At 52.1% G+C, this 25,383-nt stretch overlaps 1 protein-coding gene across 2 annotated transcripts; it reads right to left on the reverse strand.

Annotated features, from left to right (window-relative positions):
* Window positions 1-292: 292 nt before the first annotated feature.
* Window positions 293-25,058, reverse strand: SART3 (spliceosome associated factor 3, U4/U6 recycling protein; the record flags this gene model as incomplete). Of its 2 annotated transcripts, none has more annotated exons than XM_080940404.1 (19): window positions 293-1,092; window positions 2,293-2,483; window positions 2,862-3,014; window positions 3,368-3,819; window positions 4,376-4,541; window positions 4,709-4,785; window positions 5,532-5,644; window positions 7,675-7,784; window positions 8,637-8,695; window positions 8,813-8,890; window positions 9,978-10,085; window positions 10,777-10,915; window positions 12,000-12,155; window positions 14,779-14,903; window positions 15,881-15,932; window positions 17,076-17,260; window positions 18,308-18,412; window positions 19,591-19,717; window positions 24,744-25,058. In XM_080940404.1, the coding sequence occupies 19 exons, from the start codon at window positions 25,056-25,058 to the stop codon at window positions 918-920; spliced, it is 2,886 nt and encodes a 961-aa protein (XP_080796530.1). In that variant the 3' UTR covers window positions 293-917. The 2 variants fall into 2 exon arrangements, with proteins under 2 accessions (XP_080796530.1, XP_080796529.1); XM_080940403.1 differs by having other exon boundaries at window positions 15,881-15,986.
* Window positions 25,059-25,383: the final 325 nt, after the last annotated feature.

Below are 25,383 nucleotides of genomic sequence, written 5' to 3' on the forward strand. Positions count from 1 at the left end.
CACGTTGGCCCCCAGAGTGATACAGCGAGGCCTTTCCCCACTGCCTGCCCTGCCCTTGCTGCAGGGCTTTGAGGGCAAAAGCTGTTGCAAAGTGGGAAGTAAAATCTTCCCAGCAGTGCCAGGCTGCTAGAAACTCAAGTCTGTCAACTCGGAATCACGATTAGCAACACAGGACTGATGTGCACAAGCTGTTAACACACAACTGAGGAAAAGCAGGGGCACCATGTGACGCCCACCCACTGTGACTCACACCCACCCAGCCACAACGCGCAGGCTTCTATAAGAACCTCAGTTTAATAAACAAAACTAAATGGGAAACTCAACTTCGCACTAGACACGGCATTTAGACGTGTCTGAACAGAGGGCTGAGGTCTCCAGTCATTAGGCAAAGAGAATGGTCCATGGGTGACATACAAGTCCTATGAACAAATGTGGCAGACATTCCACTTTAGGGAACATAAAACAAAGTGTCGATTACAAATACATAATAGAAAAACTCATAGCTTCTTTGGACAAAAACCCATTGAACGTGCCTTCTGTGATGTCCTGCACGTCACTGAACAGGGCATTCTGGTGAGTGACAGCTCTTCCATCTTCACACTTAAGAGTGACGGGCACGCGTGCTGTGCAGGTCCAGGGAGGGGGTTCGTAGAAAAAGGGCCAGAGGCGGTCAGAGTATCAGGACAAGTGGGCCTCGAAAGCTGAGTCCCTCCTTGTTAGGACACTAATGTACCTAGGGACAGCCCGTAGAGCGGTCGGCCGCCGCCCTCAATGTGAGGGAACACTCCTCACTGCCATGCTCAAGGTAGGCTCTCCCTTCCCAGCTACAGCAGAGGAGACTCTGAGAGAGCGCAGGTGAGTGGCCAGCCCAGCCAGCATGAAGGAGTAGGTAAGGCATCCCCATCTCAGACTCCTGCTCACTTTCTCAGAAGCAGCTTCGCAAAATCCGCATTGGACATCTTAGGAGCCTCCGTGGCCATGGAGGTGGTGACTGCCGGCCCCGGAGCTGGGCCGTTCTCAGCCTGAGGAGCAGCACCCTGGCGCTGCAGAGCTCGAGGAAGAAGAGAGAGCTGGGTCCTTCCCTTCCCGCGCCTAGAAGAGCAAACACAATGACCCTTTGGCAGCACAAACTCACGGCCCCAGCTGGACTCAGATGCTGGGATTATCAGACCAAGTCAGAAGACATGAAACTGAACTGTTGCTGACCCAGCATGCACAGCTGAGTTCTAACCTGCACCAAGAAAAGAGCACAGGACCCACAAGGCACTGGATCCCCACTAGGAAGTGAGGAGCAGTTGAATAAGTCTCCTCCTTTTCAGTTCTGACAAGGAGCATCCCTATGTCAAGTCACAGAGGCGACAAAAATGGCTGCCATCTCCCCAACCTCACTGTTGGCTCCTTATGGGATGTCAGCTGCCCTGCAGAGCGCCTACCATGTCTTGGAAGCAGGCAGGTTCCAGTTCTGGTTTAGGCATGGAGACTGAGGCGACACATACTGCCTCGGGGCTCGCCAGACACATGCCTGTGACCCCAGCTCCGGAGGAGGCTAAAATCCTGTTTCAAAATGTCAAAAGCTAAAAATGCAGCTGTGCTGGCTAGGTTTTAACTTGAGACATGCTAGAACCGTCTGAGAAGAGGGAACCTTGATCAAGAAAATGTCTCCTCCAGATTGAGCCTGTGGACAAGTTGGTAGAGCACTATTCTTGATTAGTGCTTGATGTGGGAGGTCCCGGTCCCCGAGGATGGGCCAGCCCTGGGCAGGGGTCCTGGGTTATATGAGAAAGCAGGCTGGGCTAGAGAGATGAGCACCTGCTGCTCTTCCAGGACTGGAGACTAAGTCCCAGCACCTGCCTCCACAGGCACTGCACACACGTCCTCCCTGTGTATGAACAGTGAGCAGTGTTCCTCCATGGCTCTGCCTCAGTTCCTGTCCTGCCTTCCTCTGAGGATGGACTGACTATGTGATAAGCCAAACAAACCCTTTCTTCCCCAGGTTCTTTCTCACCAGGACAGAAACCTAACACTTGCCTAGCACTCACAAGGCCCTGGGTTTCATCCCCAATGCCACCAAGAAAAAAAAAAAAAAAAGGAGCAGACTGGCAGACACCACAGCATGCCGCTAGGGCCTCTTCCCTCTGGAGACTTGCTGTGCACATCTTGGCCAGTGAAACCAAAGACCACACTCAGAGCAGCAGGTCCTGGCTTTTCTGACTAACTACCATCCCAGACATGACTCTCTGTCCCTGAGCAATGGCCAGGACAAATCTGCACAAAACAGCAGCAGACACTTACGCTCCATACATCTGCCGGGGAACCATGGGGGCCCCTGGTGCTGTCCTCACTTCTGGCTTCTCTGGAACTTTCCGCTGAGGGGGATTGCTGATTGCCACCTTGATGACATTCTCTTTGACAGTCATACCGTCCATCTTCATCACGGCCTGTGAGGCCTGGGACTCATTTTCATATTCCACATACGCGAGGCCCTAAAACACACAGTGCACAGCCAGGTCAGTGGGAGGCGCTCATCGGCAGTGACCTCCGAATGCGCCATCCTGCCACAGATTACCTCTGCTAACTGTTTGGCTGTTTGTCACTGACTGAAATCTGAAAAGCCTCTCACATGTGCTCACTCCAGAGAAAGAAACTGGAAGCCCTGCAAACCCAGCCTGAGGTGGAGGAGGCGAGCAGACCTGCACCCCACTGTCCTCGCCTGGCTCTCCACCACTCTCGAATGTGAACAGACTCAGAGCTAGGAAGTGAAGCCAACTGTGTCCCAAACACGATCCAGCAGGGCAAAGGGAGGAGGGAAGGGAAGCCCAGCCACTCTAACAACAGACCCAAAGTCTGCTGGAGCCACTCACCTTTGGCTTGCCAGCCCTGTTAGTGACCAGTCTGAGGTCCTTAACAGTGCCGTGAGCCTTACAGATGCCTTCAAGTTCCTCTTTGGTGCAGGAAAAGGGCAAGCCGGAGATGAAGAGTTTGTGTTTCTCCAGGGTGGTGCTGTATCTGAACACCTGCAAAAAGGCAAAGCCCAGAGTTCGGGCAGGCACACCCAAGCCATATCTGGTCTCAGAGACTTATGTGACAAAGTCACCTGGGCACACCACCTCTGTAAATGGCCATGCACTGAACAGAGGTGAAGGATCACTCTTGCCACCCTCTTAAGCACACAAAAGAAAGCAGCCATCTTTTCAAAACCTAACTCTGGCCATCACCAATCAAGAGGAGGCTCAAAGCAACCAACCCATGAGGCACCGTGAGCTCCTCACAAGTCTTGCTGTTGCCAGCAGACAGTCCTTGTGGCCCAGCACTGAGCACTGCCTATCTGGCAGCCCATCCTAAAGACATCGCTCTTTGAAAAACATACCTTAAAGTCGGGGTTTTTGCTCTTATCCACACAGGGGGACACAAACATCGGCCTTCCTTCCACAGTCTTTCTGTCCAGCTCCAGGGCTTGCCGAGCTGACGTCTCCTCTTTAAACTCCACATAGCAGTAGCCCCGGAAGTCCCCACGGTTGCTGAAGATTGGCCTGATCTGGACCACCTCCCCACAGGCCTCAAAGAGCGGCCTGAGCTTCACCTCTGGCTCCTCTATGCTATAGGGCAGGTTGCTGACAAAGACGGTGACACTGTCCTTACTGCTGTCGTGAGCCACCTTGGGCATGTCGCGCTTAAGGGAGGCTGCCTTCTCTTTCTGCTTGGACGGAGGAGCAACATCTATTGTTACGCATTTCCCAGAGAGTTCTGTTTCTTCCTCCATAGCTGAAGCCTCTCCAGAGGCCAAACTGTTCTCCACCCGTCTGCGTTTGAAAGGCTGCTCTGCAGGCATTGAAAAGAGAAGCAGAGACAGTGAATCAGGCCTGAGTTCATTCCTTCAGCGTGGGGCATGGCCCACCACAATCAAACTGTACCGTGTACACAGGAGGGACAGTCACCGTGCTCCACAGTGTGGGCCCAACTTACACCACAGCAACGGTGCTATGTCAAGAGCATAAATGCCCACTGTCTGGCCATCACTGCAGAGTCAGAAGTCCCTCTCCTATGTCCCCAAGTCAGCCATGAAGACCAGAACTGGGAAGCCCCACATGCGCTTTCAATACTGGCCAGAGCCCTTCTGCATGCTGCCAGCAGACACCGTCTGGGCTCGGACGGCCTCTACCACTGCCTCAAGGAGAAGCGACACAGGGTCACACAGAGCATTCGCTTTCAACTGGGCCTTTAGCAGAGTCACTACTGAGAGAAGTGGCAGCTGGTGACAGTGCTATGATTCCAGGTGAGGTCAGTGGCAAGTGCTCACCCTGAGGAAACCATGCCACTCCTGCTCAGTTCAGAGGTTCCATGCGGCGCATGTGCAGCCCCACCTGTTTGACGTTACCTTCCTCCTCTTCACCCAACTCTCTCTCATCGTCCTCGTCCGCCTTGCGCTTGTCTGCGCCTCTGGTCTTCTTCTTTTTCAGTGCTTTCTTCTCTGCCCGCACCTTCTTCCGCTGCTCGGCCTTTTCTTCTTCCTGCTGTGCGAGAGCTGCTTCCTTCTCCGCGGCCTGGGAACGAGAAGACAGGACACACTGGAAGATGTGCCATGCTGCCTCTTCTGGTCTCTGTGGGCACTGCCCACACATGGTGCAAACCTTCATGCAGACAAAAGACCCAAAGCAAATGAAGGAGCAGAGCAGTACAGGCCCCAGCCCTCAGGAAGCACCCCGGTTACCTTCATCCTTTGCTCATTCACACGAGCCAAGCGCGTCTCCGTTTTCTGAATGGCTAGATCCCAATCCTCTAAGGTCCCTGGAGACACAGAGAAACAGAGCTCTGATACGCTCACTCCAGACCCTGGCAGTGTGCCCTGACCCCACTGCTCCCTTCACAAGAGCTGCAGCGGCTCTTGCTTTAAGACAATGCACAGCACCAGGCTGTGAGTCTGTAGTTCCGACATCCTTCTGGGTTGCTGCCCTGTGTTCTTCTCCTTCCACAGACAGACTTAAATGGAACTGACTTTGCAGGTTCCTGACGGTAAAGATTATAAAACGTGCCAATGCAAAGTGCATGTGAGACTTAAGAGGCGGGCAGCTACTCCAGTGAGCGGGCTACTCTGCCCTCTGCCGAGGTCTCACACCCTAATCCAGACAGGCCCCAGGAGAGGGAGAGCTGTGCTATTCCCCAAAGCTCTATTGCTACAGCTTAGGAACAACATTGTGGCTCTAAAATTCCACAAGGGACCAAAGGCCACGCGGAGCCCTGTGTCTCCAAGTGCGGCTGTGGTGCAGACCCCGCCAGGTGGCAGTGCTCACTCAGGCTCCCGCTGGTCAACAGGACAGCTAGTGGCACTAACCAGTGAGGCTGGGGTGTCTGAGACCTGAGAACACAGAACATCCGCGCCGCTGACGGCTGCCTTCCTGTGCCTGCACACTGAGAGCTCCTGCAAGACTCCCTTCCACAGGCAAGCAACCATCTGTCCCCACAGAGGGCCTTTCCACGGGAGACTACCGGCAAAGGACCACACCCCAAGCCGACAGCAGAGGCAAGGCTCCTACCTTCCGTCCTCTCCATGGTGAGCAACACTTCACAGACATGCTCAGGGTAGTCACTCGTGCACTGGACAGCTCGGTGCAGAGCCTTCCGACAGTGTTGTGTGTCACCATGTGCCCTGGAGCAGAAAACCAACAGCTGCCATCATGGCCCATGGCAAAGACCACGGACAGGCTGCCTGCTGAGGCAGAGACTGCAGCTCTCAGAAGCAGCACGGCATTTTCTCTCCTGCCACAGGCCTCTGCGGTCATGGGGGAGACTTTCCATGCACGCTTTCTCTTGACCACACAGGAGCACCTGGAAATGCACCTTGGGCAGCAGCCTGGAGCCAGGCCTTCTGTGGACGTGGGAGGAACAATGCAGGTCCTGATGCGCCTGCACAAAGTTCCTGCAGTCCACTGGAGGGCTCTGAGAACCCATGAATCCAAAATGGTTTAACTTCAGGATGAGTCAGGTTTTACCCTAAGGAGTTACAGAATGCTGATCACACTGGCATGTGTGAATGCATGTATTCGCACACTCAGATCTTCAGAGCAGGGTTGCTTTGGCTGCGAGCTGCACACCCAAGGCCTCAGGAGCCTTAGTGGAGCATCTGAAATCCTGAGGTTTTGCTACAGTGCTGGCGCTGGCACAGAGGTAGGGAAGCAATGGAGCCTCCCTGTGAGAAGCTGTGTGTGCACGGAAGTGCAGACACTGCAGGATTACACCTCAGGCCAAAGGTCTACCAAGTCAAGAGGCAGAAAGACAGACAGACAGCCTATGACGTGAATACATTGCCACAACACGAGGCTCGGGTTTGGAGAGCCGGTCCAGCGGTTAATAGCATCAGGAGCTCTGGCAGGCGTCAGAGGTCAGAGTGCACCATCCACATGGTGGCCCACAGCCACCTGTGATGCCAGTTCCAAGGCTTCTGTGGACACCAGGCACACATGTAAGACACAGACAAACGTCCACACGAACACCGCCCACAAAAGATAAAAATTTTAAAAAGGTATTGAGCCAGTCGTGACGGTGCTTTGACCCCAGTAGCAGGGAGAAGAGGCAGGTAGATCTCTATGGGTTTGAGGCCAGCCTGGCCTACACAGTAAGGCCCTGTCTCAAAAAAAGAAAAACAAATGTTTGTGGTTTTTGTTTTTTAAATCCCAGACTGTGACACAAAATTATCTGGGGGTTGGAAAGTATAAAAAGTTCTTTTTTTTTTTTTTTAAAAAAAAGATTTATTTATTAATTTATTATATATAAGTGCATTGTAGCTGTCTTCAGACACAGCAGAAGAGGGCATTGGATCCCATTACAGATGGTTGTGAGTCACCATGTGGTTGCTGGGATTTGAACTCAGGACCTCTGGAAGAGCAGCCAGTGCTCTTAACGCTGAGCCATCTCTCCAGCCCTCTTTCTTTTTTCTTAAAAAGGGTTTTATGTTAAATGTATACTCTGTCATCTTTAAAATAAGTTTTATTTGCATATTTCCCGGTGCAGTAAAGCTGGCACCCCACACAAACACTGATGAACCCTGAGAGCCGCTGCGGGGACGGGGCGGGGCCATGAGATGCTCACGCTCCACCACACACCTCTAAGTGCATTTTAACTAGTTTAACACGGGCACACTTTTTTTTTCTTTTTTTAAAGTAAGAAAACAAACTGTTTTAAAGGGAACAAGCATTAGAAACACTGGATCTTCAACATGTGCTGAATCAAACAGCGGCAGTGTCACCTCACGCCTGCCATCTTGATATGCCCTGGGAAGGCCAAGCAGGCGAATCCCCATGAGCTAGCCTGGGCTACACAGAGCCTCAATCTTGGGAGAGAGGAAGGGGAAACTGTTACAGGTGGACACAGCACAGCACACCGTGACGGAGCCCACCCTGAACCCTGAGTGACAATGAGCCTGGTCTCCTGGCTCATCTGATCCGTCTCTTTAGTACTTCATGCTTTCCTATACATAATATAATATAAAACACTGACTCCACACCCCAGTGCAATCAGGCATGTTCAAAACAAGAACATTTAGAGCACACACACACACACACACACACACACACACACACACACACACACACAGAGGGGGGGGGGAGAGAAAACACTGATCTGGAGAAAGGTTACCTTAGCCCTAACCAGACAGGACATCACCCACGCTGGGCCCCTCACCTCTCCAGGTTATAGTACTCCAGCCACATGTTGGCGTACTTGGCGTTTCCTCTGGTCATGATGCTGTCCCAGAGTTCTCGAGCTTTCTGCATGTTGTTGCACAGGCGAGCCTAAAATGCCAGAGCAAGATGAGCTAGGACACCCGAACCCTCACACGCCTCAGAACTTCTTGCCCCACGACTGCCACACTAATCCCGAAGGTCCCAGGCCTCCCTCCAGCACCATGAGTCCTAATGCTCAGCAGCCTCCAGAGGTCTGCATATGGAGTTGCAGCTCAGGCAGCGCCTGTAACAGTGAGGCCCTGGCTCCCAAGTAAGGGGTTTGGAATAGTTCCTGCAAACATGGTCGTTCTGAGTAGCCATTTACTCTTCCCAAACCCGACTACCAATCTTCACTTGGGGATCATTCCAGAAGAAGATACTGATCCACCAGCAGAAGCCAGTTCTGCTACTTCAAAGTCATGTGATTTAAACTGGCAACATATCTAAGTGCAGAACCTGTTTCCTTATCCTTCCAAATTCAACAAGAATCTCATCCAGAATTAACCAACAAAGCTTAGTTTCATTGACCCAACTCCTTCCACCGAACAGAACTGGAGCTGTAGAACTCTCCGCTGGGGAGGAAGGCTCACAGCTCATACGACTCGGTGCCGCTGTCCTAGGAGCATCTACTGTGCTGCTGCTCAAACAGTCCATCTTCTGGACAAGGTTAGAGCTTCTCGCTCAGAGCTGGGCTCACACAGCACCTGCAGGGAGCCTGTGAACAGCACACCCTCAGCAACCCTAAGGCGGAAGTGAGTGAGGTGAGGGCTGAGGGGGTGATGGGTCACAGCCAACGCCCAGGCTCTGCTGCTAAGCTGCTCTGGCTGGGAATATCTTCAACAGGAAGACAAGTCAAGCACAGCACACAAATCCTCTGGGCCCTAGACACTGCTCAGGGCCTGGGTCCCTGAAGATGCTCACCTCGATCCGAGCCCAGCTCTGCATGATGAGGCAGCTTGGATCCCCACTCTCGCTGAAACCTTCCAGAACAGAATGCAAACATTAGGATGGCCATACAGTGAGCATCCGGCTGGGAAGAGTGACTCCAAAGCAACAACAGGGAAGGCAGCTGGGCAGACAGTGGGCTGGGCACTTACGCTCCTCAACCTCCTGCTGCAGATACTCCAGAGCACGCGTGAACATGGACCGAAGCTCTTCCAGCTCCTTGCTAGAGTCTGTTGGAAAAGGTGAGAGGAACTCCATAAAGCCACCAAAGCCGACATTTCAGAATCTCATACCAGAGCCACGGAGCCTACTATAAACACGGGACCTGCCACACACGCTCACAGTAACAGACGGCAGGAAGCAACCGTGGCAGGGAGAAGCACAGACACTGGCCAGAGACATGTGAACCAGGGACCGGAGGTGGCACAAACTGTATGAAGCAGCACCATAGCTGATCTTTGGTGTGGAACAGGGACCCTGTGGACAAAGATCTAAAAGAGCAGGACAGTCTTACTAGAAAAAAGATTTGGGGTTTGTGACAGTCAGTGTCAACCCCATAGAATCTAGAACCAGCAGGTACCTGTGAGGGATGATCTGTTACATTAATGGAGGTAGGGAAGCCTGCCCACGGTGGGTGGCATTGTCCTCTGACTGGATCCTGGGCTGGTGAGGGACAGGGCGCAGGCAGAGGCACAGGCACCTGCTGTTCTCACCTTCTCACCACAACTGTCTGTGATGGCTGCCCTAAGTTCCACACAATTCCCAATGTGCTGGACTATCCTTTAACTGTGAGACTTTAAACCCTTCTCCCTGGGAGCTTTTGTCTGACTATTCACCATAGCAACAGAAAAGACACTAAGACAAGGCTTATGGAAGGACACACAGAAAACCAAGGGTGAGAGGCGCCAGCGGCTGCGGTCTGACTCTGAAGAGCGTCACTGACAGCAGTCACTCGCCCGCCCTTCCCATCACGAGGTGTCTGAACAGGACACTGGCCCCAAACAATGTGTGAGAAGAGAACAGCAGTTAAAGTGCTTGCGCCAGCACAGGGCCTGATCCCAGCGCCCAAGCAAAGAGCTAGTGAGGTGACACACACACACTTGCTGTCCCACCGCTGGGGAGCTGGAGACACACAACCAGGCCAGTCCAGCTTAAGCTCAGGACCAACCAATCTAAGACCCTGTCTCAAAAATCAGTGAATAGCTCTTGGAACACCACCCAAGGCTGATCTTACACACACACACACACACACACACACACACAGGTGTGGGGGGAATCAACGACAAAGTCCAGTCTGAAGAAACCACACCACCGTACCTTGTCTGAAGTCAACCCTTCTCCTCAGGTAGTCTAGGTACACCTGCCAGATCTCCACATAATCAGTGGCCTGGATGAACCCGGCACTCAGAGCTTTCTCGAAGGTTGCTGCAATGCAGAGAGACAACATTTACCACTGTCCACTCAAAAACAAGGAAAGTTGTCAAAACTCAATAAACATGTGACTTATGCACTTATAAACTATGCAGTTATAAATACACAAGGCAGGACTGCAGAGATGGCTCAGCGGTTAGAGCACTGGCTGCTCTTTCAGAGGTCCTGAGTTCAATTCCCAGCAACCACATGGTGGCTCACAACCATCTGTAATGGGATCTGATGTCCTCTTCTGGTGTGTCTGAAGACAGCAACAGTATGCTTATATATAATAAATACATCTTTTAAAATTTTTCAAAAATAAATACATACATATATACATAAGGCTACAAATTCCCATCCTCAGCACCACACACCAAGGAAGGAAAAGAACAGACCCAAAGGTGCACTGTGGTCTTCTCCACAGTGAGTGAGCCCTAGTTGGGCAAGGAGGACAGATTGGGACTTCTACAAAACTCAGAAGTAGCAGAGGCGAAGAGCACTAGGCAATCAGACAGGCACAGTTCACAGGCCACAGGGCCTTGGCTGCTGCAAGCAGGCCTGGGCGCCGCCTCTGCTCCTCAACTGAGACAGAAGGCTCAGAGCTGTCAGACATGGATGCCTGCCACCCCAGCAAGCCTGAGCTACACAGGAAGAACACTGTGAAAAAATAACTTAAGAGATTCTCCCACATAAACATTCACACCGGAAATCACTTGATGGTCCAGTCCGTGCCGCTCCATGGCCAGGAGGTACCGAGTCCACAGGGCGACTGTCCATGGGCAGTTCCTTACTGCACGGCTGTGTACAGATAAAACCAAATCCTTTACTTTCAGCTGTCGATCCTATGACAAAGAATTCCAGAGTGAGAGGACAGACCGTAAGACCACCTCAGTGTGAGAGCTTGAACGGAAACTCCTCTCATAGGCTCATGTTTACAATATCCAGTACCAGTGGCTGGCACTGTTTTGGGAAGTTCTGAAACTTTGAGAGGCAGGCCCTTGCTGAGCAGGTGTACCTGGGACAGAAGTGAGAGCCTTCTGAGTTACAGCTCAGTCCTAACCTAACCCTGTACCCTGTCTCTGGTCTTTAAGACCATGCCATAAGCAGATACCTGTGCCAGAGCCACGTCACCACCCCACCCTGCCACCACCACCAGGGACTACGCCCCTTCAGCCTCCTAGTCTAAGTTGCTTCTTTTCAGGTTTTTGGTCGTGAGAAAACCCATGATCGTCAGTGAGACATGCCCAGCACAGCACAGCAGACTGGAAATGTCTCTCATCACAGTGGCCTGCACAGGTGTGCACCTGTCACCTCAGCCCTCGGGAAGCTGAAGCAGGGAGTCACACATCTGAGGCCAGCCTGGGCTACATATTAAGCCTGTCTCAAAAGAAATGAAGTCAAAAGCATAAATTAAAAAAAAAAGCTGTGGCCCAGCTTCCTCAGGAAGAAATCACCAGGGAGCTGTCACTGGACATGTCCCTGACAGATGGACTTCACCATCTGTGGTGGTGGGTCCTTTCACGCAGAAGGACCACCAATGTGCATGCTGGGTCAGCGGTGAAGAACAGAGATGGAGACCCAGGGAAGAATACAGTGAAGCCAACAGGGAGCCCAGCCACACGGCTGATTGCTGCTAAGGCCAGCGCTGGGGTGTGTGGAAGGCTTCACCTGATCCATCTCTGACATTTACCATATTCCCGTAATGGAAGCATAGCACAGATCTGTTAGAGTCCTCAAGAAGACCACAGACATCCCTCTAGAGCTGCCAATCAGTTTAAAGTAGCATCAAACACAGTAAGTCCCTATGCAAATGACAAAGAGGACAGCAGGACGGCAGGCAGGGAAGAGCAGACAGGGCCCCGTGCAACCGCGCCACCGCTGCTAAGGTCTACCTTGCAAGAAACAGAAGTGGAGCCGTTATCTTACTAGGTACTGACTGTACCGGATCCACAAGTCTGGGACCAGGCAGTTCTCCACCAGGGCGCGCTCAAAGATCAACTGGATACGAGCAGGATCTCCAATCTTCATCTCAAAATCGATGTAAGCCTGGTACTCCGCCAGTCGCGGGGCCTCTGCTTGCAGCTGGGACACAGGAAAAACCACACACGTGAGCCCGACAGGAGCAGCTGACCCAGGATGAGAGCCACCAGCTCTTCTTGTTCAGAACTGCCCACAACAGGACAGATCCATGACCTACAAGCACTGGGGACCTCAGCCACCAGCATCCAAAGCCTGTCCTACAACATCCCGAGCACTGAAGGTGTCAGTGTTAGAACACGGGCAGGCCGGGCTGACACGCCACACTGCCCACTAACCCTCTTCAGTCCCACTCTGCTACACGTAAGTGCACACATGCCATTTACAGACGAAAGGGAGAAGAGCACATGGCTCCTGCACTCAGCAGCAGGATACTGCAGAGCCAGTTTCCCACAGTGACCATGTGCCACTGAAGGACACAAGCTGTTCCAGTAACAGCAACAGAGGGTGGAGTCTAGGGAGGGCAAAGACCCCTGGGGTCAAGCTTCTGCTGACCCCCCCTTTTTTTTTGGAGGGGGAGTCTGAGACAGGGTTCCTTTGGGTAGCCCTGGCTGTCCTGGAACTCACTATGCAGACCACACTGGCCTCAAATTCAGAGATCCACCTGCCTCTGCCTCCCAAGTGCTGGGAATAGAGGTGTGCACCACCGTGCCCAGTTGCTTCAGCTGACTTTAACAATCTGATCCTTAAAACATAGAAGAGGCAGGTTTTGGTACTGTCCCTGCCTTATAGCCAGAGAAACTAAGGCACAGGGAAGCTCACATTTGCCCAGAATCAGAGCTTGTAAGTGGTAGAGCTGGGTTCAAACCAGGCACATCCTGACTCTCACAGTCTCGCTCTCTAACTCGCTGTGCTCAGAAAGATACTGAAAGCAGCGGAGATGCCCAAGGAAGCTCAAAGACGACAGGCTGCCTGCCCACTGGGTAACGAGACTGTGGCTCTCACACCGCACCAACGGGAGGCTCAAAGCGCGGACACTGCCGACTCCCTCCCAAGAGGCAGGTCAGAGACAGACAGCTGAGTTGTCTATGACAATACACAAAAGACACATGTACTGTTGTCAAGAACATCACACCAGTGCAATCTACAGCCTAAAAACAGCTGTCAACAGAGAAACAAAGACAGGGCCTGCTGGAAACAAAACAGAGAAATTTTGCTGCCAGAGAATCCTGGTGCGGAGACAGCACACACTAACTTCAAGCCAGAGGATTCCAGATACAGAGCTGAGATTCAACGGGAAGAAGTGAACACAGAAAGCAGCGCTCACAGAAAGGCTGCCAATGTGAACCTACCAAGACTAAGGTGGTGCTGGCAGCGATGCCTGAAGCAGCAAACCAAACAGCAAGATAATTCAAGAAAATAAGAGCACAGTGTGGTGTGGTAAACGCCACCCACAAATGCAAGGTGCTGAAGACTAACTCCTGCATGAACAAGCTTATGGATGGAAAACACACGATGTGGAGATACCAACTGCTTTCTGCACATCCGCAACCACAGCAGAAAGTAGCTCTTTAAAAAGAAATAGCTTACAAGTTCACCAAAAGCCACTGCTTAAAGCTTCCATGACAGTGGGCGTGCTACTGCAGTCACCACAGCCTCCCAGGTGAGACTCGAACTCCCCACACTGACCACAGACCCATGCAGCAGCAACCAAACAGTTAACAGAACTGAAAAGTTAAGTGTAGGTCTGGAAACAAAGCAAAGGAAACCCCAGTCCCTCAGAAAGACTCAGGGAAGAGCTGTCAACTGTCAGCACAAGCAGGGCAGTGGGCAGAGCCACGGCGCACACTCAGTCACCGTGTGGCCGGCCCTACATTGCAACAAGGACACACTTGTTATAAGGACCACACTGGCTCTCCACACAGGTTCAGATTGTTACTGCCTGCCTGTTCCTGCTAGATGGAGACTCAGACAGGAAACCCGAGTTAAGGTTTCAAGACGATGAACCATCACTACAAAGACAGTAGTTCAAAAGCAAAAATACACCATCAGAATCCAGGACTCCCAAAAAGTACCCAGAAAAAGAAAGGGAAGAAAGGGCTTTACAGCTGCTAAAGCTGAGAAGGCTTCACAGAACAAAAACCCCAATGGCCAATACACACGAGCAGGTGCTGTATTTAGTAATCAAGGAAAACATAAAACTCCAACCCAACTTGGAGCACAAACTAAACTCACTAATGCCAACATAGGACTGGGAGCTGAGGAAGGGTCACTGCTGGTGGGGTGCAGGTACCTGGGACCAGCAAGTTTCCTCTCCTAACACGTTAGAGAAACTCCTCTGTGTACACAGATGCTGTGCCCCTGTGCATACTGCTACACATACAACCCCAAGGGGCAACACATGGGCTGAACACTTCACACACACACACACACACACACACACACACACGCAGCCTGAATCACTGTGTCAGGCTCTACAAGCAGATCGAGCACTGTGTTAATTAATGGTCCTTTCACATGAGCACAGCTATCAAAGGGGGCGGGACTAGCGTGACCTGGAGGGGGAGGAGCACGAAGGAGACTCCCAGGGCTCTGCAGTGCTCTCTCGTAACCTGTGCTGGGAACATGCGAGTTCACGCTGTTATATGCACTACATGTTACACACGGCAAGAGACTATGACTGCATGCTGTGGCGAGCTTTGGGAGGTCCCCGGGCACGGGCACTCACCAGCGCGTCCTCGAAGGGCTTGTACTTCTCCAGCTGCCCCAGGGCTTTCTGGTAGCTCTGAAGAACCGTCTCCGGTACGGGCTCTTCTGACCACTCTTCATACTCTGCGAAGGTGGACTCCATCTCTGCAGAAAGATGGAGTCAGGCTGTGGGCTGGGCCACTGAGTCTTATCAACATAAAGAAGCCAGAAGTCGGAAGTGCTGCCCACCCTCCCACAGCTGTGGTTACCACAGCCCTCTCTGTTCAGGTCCCCGTCCTGTGGAGCCCACAGGAGCCCACGGAACATCTCAGAACAATAGCCAGACAAGCCTCCCCACTAATGATCGGGGAGAGCACTGACCACGAGCCACACCACTGTCCCCCACCCCACACGGTAAGCTCTACTGTAATCCTCAGGGTCAGGGAGGAAAGAAGCTGAAGCCAATGGCAGAGCAGCCCGGCTGCCTCAGGCCACCATGTCAGATGGAATCCACAGACAGGTCAGTTCTGGACGACACCCAACTATCCCAGGAGACAGCACTTGCTAACATGACATCCACCGTCCAGGGAGCCATCATTAACAGGTCTCAGGGCTCTGGCAGCTGCCAAGGTTCTGAGCAGGACCTCAGATAGACAAGGGCAGCGCCAACTCCACACACACGAAAGGCTTTCCCAACACTGCCCATGCACACTGCTGAGCCTTGCCAAGATGGGCTCACCCATGACAGATCCCGAGGCAAAGCCGCTAAAACTGAGATTTGAATGGCTACAGTCAACTTCTAAAGAAAGTCCATGAAGAATGGGCAGAACACCGTGACATGCAGACAGACCGGCACGGGACTCCAGGTCAACAGTATCCTAGGAAATGAGGTGCTGTGATCATGTCCCCCTTCCCAGCTACGTCTTAAAGTAGAAAGTAATGTCAACTGGGCTCCAGGAAACATGGTCTCTCGCCCTGCCACTAAGCCTAATAACTCTTAGCATTAACAACTCAAAACAGACGTTTCCAACCGTATCGAGCGCTCCAATCCTGCCTGCCCCGAAGGATGCTGGGGAAGGTCGTGAATGAGGGACCAGCAAAGCCGAGCGAGGGCTGGCTGCCGACAAATCTGCTCCTCTTACCGTAAAGTGGGATCGCCAGCTGTCGCCGGAAGAGGCTGTGCACTTTCTCCAGCTGTGAATCAAAGGTTTGTTCCCGGTCAGAAGGGGAAAGGAAGGCGGCTACGGGCTAGAGGCAAATCAGTAGTAAAGGAGAACATTGGTTCCTACTTCAGGAAAAAGCCTATGATGCTTTACATAGTTGGCGTCGTGTGTACTGCTGCCTCTAGGGCTTGTGGCAAGAGAAAAGGAGTAAAAGGGACCCAGGGGCCAGTGGGATGACTGTGCGGGTAAGAGGGCTTGTTTGTTCCTAGGTCCACAGGCTGAAGGAGAAAACCAACTTCTACATGCGGCTGTGGCGAATGGGGGAGGCTGGGAGAATGCATACAGCGCAGCGGCAAGATCTAGCCCAGGGCAGAGCCAAGCCGCAGCAGACAAGCAGACAAGTGTCTGGAGAGCCAGGCACAGTGGGCACCTGAGCCCTGCACTGGGGAGGTAGAGGCAGCCGGCACTGTTGTCTGAGGCCAGCCTGGGCCTGTCCAGACAAAGTTTGGGACAGGGGAACAGATACTGCAGAGCACAGTCTCTGCAGACAGAGGACAGAAACCGCCGAGGCTTCATCAGCACCTTCCCTGGACGGGAGACTAGAGCAGAGACAATGAGCCCGGCATCCACTGCTGGCAGAAATACCTCATCCAGCCTGAAGCCAGTTCACACAATGTCACAGGAGGTCAGGAAGCCACAGGGCCAGTGTCCCTGTCCCACTGTCAGTAAGTGCTCAAAAGGTTTGGGACACGAAGCATTCTGGATTTCTGAGTTCTAGATCAGAAATGCTTGACCTGTGACAACCACCTGTGAGGGCCCAGTGAGGGCCCAGCTGTCTATCCACACGTGGGAAACCTCCCTCAGTCACACTGAACATAATACAAAGATATACACACATAATACACACACACACACACACCAAGACACAAAAACCCATGTCTGTGCCCACATACACATGCATATATACATGCACCACACACACACACACACACACACAGAGCTACATAAAGCAAGAAAAGTCATCTACTTCTAAATCAGGTAAGTCACTCACTGCCAGAGTGACTTTGCTTACTGCCCATCCCTTAACAGATGAGCAAAAGCTAGCCAGACTCCTGGACGTTTGTTTCCAAACAGCACTTCCTGCCAGTTTGGAATCAGAGGCTTGGGCACTCACCCGAGCGGCTTCCACAATGGCACTTTCAAACTCTCGGTAGGCCTCCCAGATGGCCAGGCCTTTCGTTACGTGTAGGCCAACAGATGACAGGGCTCTTTCAAACACAGAGCGAACCTTCTCGAGGCCACCTTTCTGACCAATGCCACCAACCGAGTACTGGCCATATTCTAGCCAAATGTTCGGACCTAAAAACACAAGAAGTGATCTGTAAGTTCAGCTGATTAATATGCCCCCTGTCACCCTCATGAAGACAAAGCGCATGCCCACATGGAGCCCACAGGCTCTGTGGGTTTATCCCCAACAAAGCAACACACACACATGGGTGGGGTCTGAAGGAACTGACAGACAGATTTCAATGACTATACATCTGAGTCATTTGTCCAAAGTGTTTTAGTTTCTCGAAAAGGGAAAGATACACCAAGAGCACTGAGCCTATGACTAGAAATCCACTTGTTTGGAGATTCTGAGGCAAGTCTTCTCTTCATCCCTGCCTGTCCTGAAACTGAGAGCTCACGCACACCGTGGAGCTTCTGATACCAACATCTGCACTGAGTGCTACCCTTGTGACAACTAATAAGTCTACCTTCATGGATGTGGTGATGACACCTGTACCCAGTGCAAGAAAAGCAGACAGGAGGATCACCACCGACATGAAGGCACAAGGCCACAGCCCCTTTTGACAGACCTATTTTTGGTCATCTTAGAGCTAGGACCCATATAGTGTTCTCAGCAGTTGGATTTTTAATTTGGGCCAGGATCCCATGTGTCCCAGGAGAGCCTTCATTTCACTAGACACTCAGGGCTACCCTTGAATGCCTACCTGGTCTACCCAGGTACTGTGTAGCTCAGGCTGGCTTGGAACTCATGATGACAGGGATAAGCGTGTGAGGACACACACCTGTGTACATGTGGGGACGAGGCTGATGCTGAGACCTCGCCTAAAGCATTAGTGACGAAAAGGACAAAGGGACAGACTGTCGGGTCTTAGTCCCAGCACTCAGGATGCTCACACACTGGGGGGAGGGGGTTCAAGTGTAAGCCCTCCCTATGGGACAAATGCTGAGTGAGGCACTTAGTTCCTCCCCACAAATACCTCTCCTCTCATCTTAGGCCCAAACAACTCTACTGAACAGTAGTGCTCACAGAGAAAACACAACTCTACGTTTAGACTGATCCTCCGTCCCTGGCAATACCTCACAGCACAGCACAGGGCAGGAAAGGGCGGCACTCACAGATGTAGTCCTTCACGGCTCTCTCGAAGAGCTCGTACACGCGCTCGCGGTCCAGGCCGTCCACGGCCATGCTGATCTCATCGTGCAGCCACTCCAGCCAGAGCTCTAGGGACAACAGCGCGGCTCAGCACACGCCCGCACCTGCTCCCTCCCACGGGGTCTTAAAGCAGAGCAGACTGCGCTCCTGACAGAGGGCGCCAAAGCCGGCGTCAGACATTCACCACCCTGACAAGTTCCCATCCACTCTGCAGGCCAATCCTGTAAGATCCTAATAGTGATGAAATGCATCTGGTAACTCAGGGCCAGCTAGCCCGTGACACACCGACGTAAATCCGACTCTGCTGTGTACGCTCAGCTGACTGCTGGAAAACCCCGTCCCCGTCTCCGTGATCTGCTTATGGCCTGCTAGTGAGAGGCTTGACAGAGCTGTGCAGTGTGGTCTCTCCCAAGCTTCAGGGAGCTCTGCCTTGTGAGGGAGAGGTGGGGAGAGCTATGTCTGAACGCTCAGCTGTGAACACATACAGGCCCAGCCACAGAGCTGCTCACCGCCACTGTGTTTCTCAGGAGCAAGTGTGTGGACATAAACAAGATGTACAACGACTGCCCAAACACACATTTGCGCATTTTCAGCCTGGAGTAATAGCTCAGAGGTAAGGAGCTTACTGATCCTCCAGAGGACCAGGGTTCGAGTCCCAGCATCTACATGGTGGCTCACAAGCATACATAACCCAGTTCCAGAGGATCTGATTCCCTCTTCTGGCCTCAGTGTGTACAAGATACACCTATACATGCACGCAGGCAAAAAAAACCCATATTCAGAAAAGCTTAAGAGATTTAAAACTATAAATCTGGTCTGGAGAGATGGCTCAGTGGTTAGAGCACTGACTGCTCTCCCAGAGGTCCTGAGTTCAAATCCCACCAACCACATGGTGGCTCACAACCATCTGTAATGGGACCTGATGTCTTCTTATGGTGTGTGTACTCATATACATTATATAAGTAATTTTTTAAAAAAACTATAAATGTTTACCTAAATTTACAAATCTGTGGTACAATAGGTTAACTACACACGTGTTGAAATGGAAGAGACTACAGTGAATTGGAATTATGTTTAAAAGAATGTTTTTCATAGTATTGGGGTAAGAAACCAGTATTCCGCGTGAATCTGTATAACTGATCAAACCACATTCTGCAAAACAGTCTGGGACAATGAAGAAACGAGAAGCAGGCAGCTCTCCTTCCCCTCGCTCTGCAAGCCCACCGCCCCATCCCCGCAGCATTACCTTCCGTCAAGGGGAAGATCTCGCTCATCTTCTGGCGGGCCGTCCTCACTTTGCTGAGCTCCCCCTCCAGCCGCAGCAGCCGGATGAGTTCCACGTGACAGTTGTAGTCATAGCCGTTGAGGGACAGCTGAGAGAACAGTGACAATCGTAAGAGCCAGCCTCAGCACGGCTTAGCATTTGTCACTGGATAACAGCAGATGCAGCCCTGAGCAGGCACAGCAGCCCCAGCCCCAGCACAGGCTCTCTAACAAAGACCTGTGACTTCCAACTATGTGGGGGCCCTGCCAGTCTCCGCCCACAGAGGCATGGAGTTTAAATGGCAGGTACAGGAGTTCCTTCATTTTACTGAACGGAAAGAAGTAAGGACAGCAAGAAGTTGGTGTGGAATCCATGACTGTAGCCACCGACTCTGGCACATTCCCCAAACCTACATAACAGCTCCTGTGTGACAAGAGAGCCACAGGCACCTGGGCTGACTCTAGACAGGCACTGCCATGGCCACAGCTTTTCTGGTGGTTTCTTGTTTTTAATATTTTCTTTACTTGGCAGCTCTGAGGTAGCAGACATCAGCTGTTCTCAGAGTCTAGAAAGCAAGACAGTTGTGTAAGGAAGCACACACACACACACGCGCGCACACACACACACACACACACACACACACACACAGGGCAGTGTTTGCTCCGCCTGCTGGAAACAGCCAATGGCCTGACTGCGACCCAGAGTTTGTAAATGGGACTCAAGAGCCCGACTCTTACGCTCTCCAGCTGCTCGCTACCAAAATGCACAGGACGATGTGACAAAAACATAAGCAATGACTTAAAGGTGAGCTGCGGAGATGCTCTTCAAGGGACCCAGGTTCTCTTCTGAACACACGTGTGGCAGCCTGCAATCATCTCTAGCGCCAGTCACAGGGACCCACGCCTTCTCTGGCCTCCAACTACATGAGTGAGCAATAGGGTCTCTTTAAAAACACAGAAATGTTATAAAAATGTTTGCTTTAATCCCAGGAGTGGGATACGGGACTGCTTCAGACCGTCCACGACAGCTGACTGTGACTGGTCTCGGCCCTCGGAGGGGCGAGACTTGGCCAGCTGCAGACAGTTCCTGTGACAGTGATGTTTGGAATTCTGGGGACTTTCCAGAGGACAAACACTAGGGCCCAAAAGCTGGAGGCTGGTTGGTGGGTGGATACAGCTGACTGCAGTTTGTCAAGTAGTCACTGTGCAGAGACTGAGACTAGATATCCTAATGGCGAAGATCAAACTTGCCCCAAGGAGCTCGATGCCCCAGTCAGCAGGAAACGTCCCTTTCCCCTATCCTCGTCTTTCCTACCTAGTATTAAGGGGTTGAATGGGTAGAAGAAAAAGGAACCCACAAAGTAGCAAAGACAAGCTACATTCATGCTTGTGAGCCCAGCATCTGGAAGCTAAGGCAACAGATCATCACACATCTGAAGCCCATCTATCCCGTCATGGGGTGAACTACACAGGCCAGAGTTAGAGCAAGTGGGGTAATCTTTCGGGCTGCACGTGAGTGGGGTAATCCTGCAGGCTGCAGGTGAGTGGGGTAATCCTGCAGGCTGCAGGTGAGTGGGGTAATCCTGCAGGCTGCAGGTGAGTGGGGTAATCCTGCAGGCTTGCAGGTGAGTGGGGTAATCCTGCAGGCTGCAGGTGAGTGAGGTAATCTTTCGGGCTGCAGGTGAGCGGGGTAATCCTGCAGGCTGCACTGCACTGTGCTGAGGAGCTGGGGAGGGAACACCTCACATGCATCCATGCTTAAGATTGAGTGTCAAGCTGATACAAGGTAAGAGCAACAGAGAGAGGTCAGCAGGGATGCACTTCAGGTTCCTCCTCAGGGAGAACACCATCACACCACCTTAGTCCTGGGAGTCCAGTCTGAATGTGAGTCCATGACTAGGAGGTTCTTGCTGGGATGAGTAGTGTCCTTCCCATGAACACCGTGTGTTCATTAGTTCCCACTGTCAACCTGACACAACCTACAATCACGTGGAAAGAGCCTCGGTGTGGGATTTCTAGACATAACTGGCCTGTGTTGTGTCTGCAAAGGACTGTCTTGATTGCACTAGGTGAGTTGACACTGTGGGTGGCACATTCCCTAGGCAGGCCAGTTCCAAACTGAGTTGAGAACTCACAGGCACACATGCACTCCTTCCCTCTGCACTTGACTATGTGTGACTGACAGCTGCTCCATGCTCCTGCTCCTTGACCTCCTTGTAGTGATAAACTAGACCCTCAAGCTGTGAGGAACTTGCCCCTAAGTTGCATCAGTCGGGTTCACCACAGTCAACAGTGAACAAAACTAAAAAAACTAAGACACCACATGTAGGTCTAGAGCAAAAGCCAAAAAGAAGCCTGAATTGAACAGGGTGGCTTCTGGTGTCAGCTTCAGACTTTCTAAAACAAGAGAGATGCCTGGATGGAAGCACAGTGGCAAGTGCACCTGACCTATAATCAGGACAGCTAGGCAGCTCAGAGGGCAGGTGTGTGTGGAAAAGCATGAGAATCTGAGGTGATCTCCAGCACCCACCTGAAGCCAGGCATGTGGCATGCTAACAGTCCCAGAGCTGAGGAAGGAGAGACAGGGATTGGGGGTGGGCGTGGGGAGTGGGGGAAGGTGTTGTTCAGGAAAGGATGACCTCAGCCTACAAATGTCTACACACACACACAGAGGCATTTCCAAACAGTTTCAGTGATGAGCGAGTATACATTCTGCTCTATTCCATCATTAATGACATAAAGGCTTTTTAAAGAGACTCAGCCGAAGCTACCTGGTCAAGGCAGAGCACAAAGGACGCCCCACACACAGGCTCCAGCCTGTGCACAAGAAAGGCACAGTGGAGAGGGTACTGCTAGCCTGCAGACGGGAGGATGGGAAGGGCCTTCACTTAACATGCATTATGCACCAAAGTGGGCCAGTCTAAGGGCATTTCTTCTTTAAGAGCCAGGAGAGCCAGTCTGCTTCCCGTACACCAGAGTTTCTGCTGAGTCAATGCAACTGCCCCTGGGCATGGCAGCTAAATGCTTATAACTGTATACGAGAGGCTGGGGCTGAGGCTAAGGCAGAAGTTTGAGCCAGCGTAGGCTAGAGAATGAATTCCAGGTCAGCCTGAGCTACAAAGTCCTCTTGGAGCTGAAGAGATGGCTCAGCACCTGCAAACAAGCCCAACAACATAACCTGGATCCCTGAGACAGCAATGAGGAAGGAGAGAACCATGACTCCTATAAACTGTCTTGTGCCTGGGTGCCAAACAAACAAATGTACATTTCAAAAACAGACCCTGTCTCCCCAAACAACAAAAAGGATTCAGAACACTTATTACTAACAAGTAGGACTGATAACCACCTGCTCCAAAAGGCCTCTAATGGACATAGTAACAAGAGGACAAGCTAGCTCTTCACTTTGTAACTAGAAAAATCAGTGCTATAAATCCCGGCAAGGTTAGCTGTCTGGCCTGTGTCACTCGCCCCACACCACTGAGGGGTTGCACCTCACAGATGACCATAAGAGATCAAGTCCCACTTGTGTGAGTTCAGAAAAGTAACCCTGCCATTTGCTGAGCCTTGTTTCCTCACGAGAACAGGCTTCATCTCTTTGGAGTCCCAGTCCTCCACATCTTCTCCTTGCCCTATGAACAACTGGGGTGCACTAGATTTTGGTCTTCCTGGCACAATGGCTTACAGCTGGGTTTGCCCAACAGGAGACTCAAGCAGAAGCATGGGGACCGTGTCAGGTCTCACTCAGGTGCTACCTCCACCAACTCAAGGCTTTCCAAGTGACACAAAGCTCCCTTCTCCCCTGCGGGCCTGAACGTGGGCACCGAGTCCTGCTATGACTAGCTATGGGGACAAAAACCTGCATCCCTGTCTCCCTGCCCACGTTTATAGACAGTGACTATTCATGCATCTTTGCTCCTACTATTCTAATTTGATTTTTATCACCTATCCCTGCTAGCACACTGAATTATAAAGGAGCTATCACCAATAGATCAGGGACCACCTTACTACTAAGGACCAGGCACTGGGGTCATAATTACTGTGGCAACTTCATTAAGCAGGTGTCATGGGTTATAGTGATTATGATAACCACATTTTACAGGAATTATTGCTCCTAGTCTACATCGGAAGCTGTAAAGTCACTCCAGAACATGTGAGTAGAAGGAGCTATTACAGAACTCAGATGCTGGCTCAGCAATTAAGAAACACGGGCTGCTCTTCCAGAGAACCTAGGCTTGATTCCCAGCAACCACCGAGCCTCTGACAACAGTCTGTAACCGTAGTTCCTAGAGACCTGATGCTCTCTCCTGGTCTCTGCCCATACACGCATGCACGGGGAACACTCATACACATAAAATAAGTTAAGAGGGAATTGGAGGCCTGAGAATGGTGGCTCTCGCCTGGCAGGGCGACAGAGGAAGGCAGATCTCTATAAGTTCTAGGCCAACCCGGTTTCCATGATGAGTTCCAAGTCAGCCAAAGCTACATACTGAGATCCTGCCTGAAACCCCGCCTCCACAGAAAGAAAGAAGAAAGAGATCTGGGCTTTTGACCCAAAGCCTCAACCTCTGCGCCTCTATTACAGTCGCGATCGTTTTTCCGTTCTGCACGACATTTGACCACTATTACTATCCCTAAAAGAAAATAAGTTCTCCTCCGACTGTCAGACAGTTACGCCATCTGGTTAAGAGTGGCAGTCCAGGGCTGGAGAGATGGATCAGCCGGTAAAGTCGGTTGGCCGCCACACCCCATAACCAGAGTTCAATCCCCGAAACCCACAAGGTTAAGAGAAAACCGTGTCCCCGCATGTATACAAACACAAGTTTAAAGTACAAAAAAAAAAAAAAGAGGGTAAGAGCCAGAGTTCAGCCTAAAAAGACAAACACTTTCAGTGAAGTGTCACCTTGTGCAGGAACCTCAGTTTCCCAATGAAACCGGACTAACTCTACTTCCCCAACTGTAGGGAGAATCCAATGGAATACTTTAGGAAAGCTCTGGGCACGCACTGAGCCCGGGACGCGGGACACACGGTGGATGACAGTGCCCTGGAGACCTCAGCGGTCTCCATAACCACGGAGGACCGAGGGGGCGGGCCGGACTTGGGGACCCAAGGGGAGCCCGCCGCCCACCCGGGCCCACCTGCTCCTCCAGCCGCTCGATCTCCAGCTGGTTCTTCTCCTCCTCCTCGTCGTACTCCCACTCGTCCTCCCCGGCGGAGCTCTCAGCGGAGGAAGCCATGGCGTCCTCCTCATCCCCATCGCTCTCGCTCATGCCTTCCTGCTGAACTTCCCACCCCGGGCCCTTGGCCTTGACCGCCTCCGCGGCCACAGCGCCCGACCGCACCTTCCTGCCCACACCGGCCGGCTTCGCGTCATCCTCCTCTCCCTCGGCCTCAGGCCTGGTGTGGGGCTCAACCTCCGGCTCAGACACCGAGGATGCGGCCGCCGTCGCCATCTTGCGCAGCCCGCGACTCTCGGGTCTTCCCTCGCCCGCCAAAGCCGGGCGAACATCGGGCTGTCCGTGGCGTGCGCCTGACCAAAACTCCGCTCGGCCACCAGAGGGAGTGGTATGGAGGGTTTCGGGTCGCAGGAAACGGTGAAAAATCCGCCGCTAACATTATCCTTAGGCGTCTTTAGACGCCACTGTCCAAAAGAAAGGCTCGCTAGTATAACCTGGGTACGGCTACAACCTAGGACAGCTGTCGGGTCTTGGGACCGGAAGTGGCGGCCATACCGGAAACTGTGTGCGTGATGTCCGTAGTTAAAGTCGAGACGCCATC

This window comes from Micromys minutus (assembly GCF_963924665.1).
Source record: "Micromys minutus genome assembly, chromosome: 29".
Lineage (NCBI taxonomy): Eukaryota > Metazoa > Chordata > Mammalia > Rodentia > Muridae > Micromys > Micromys minutus.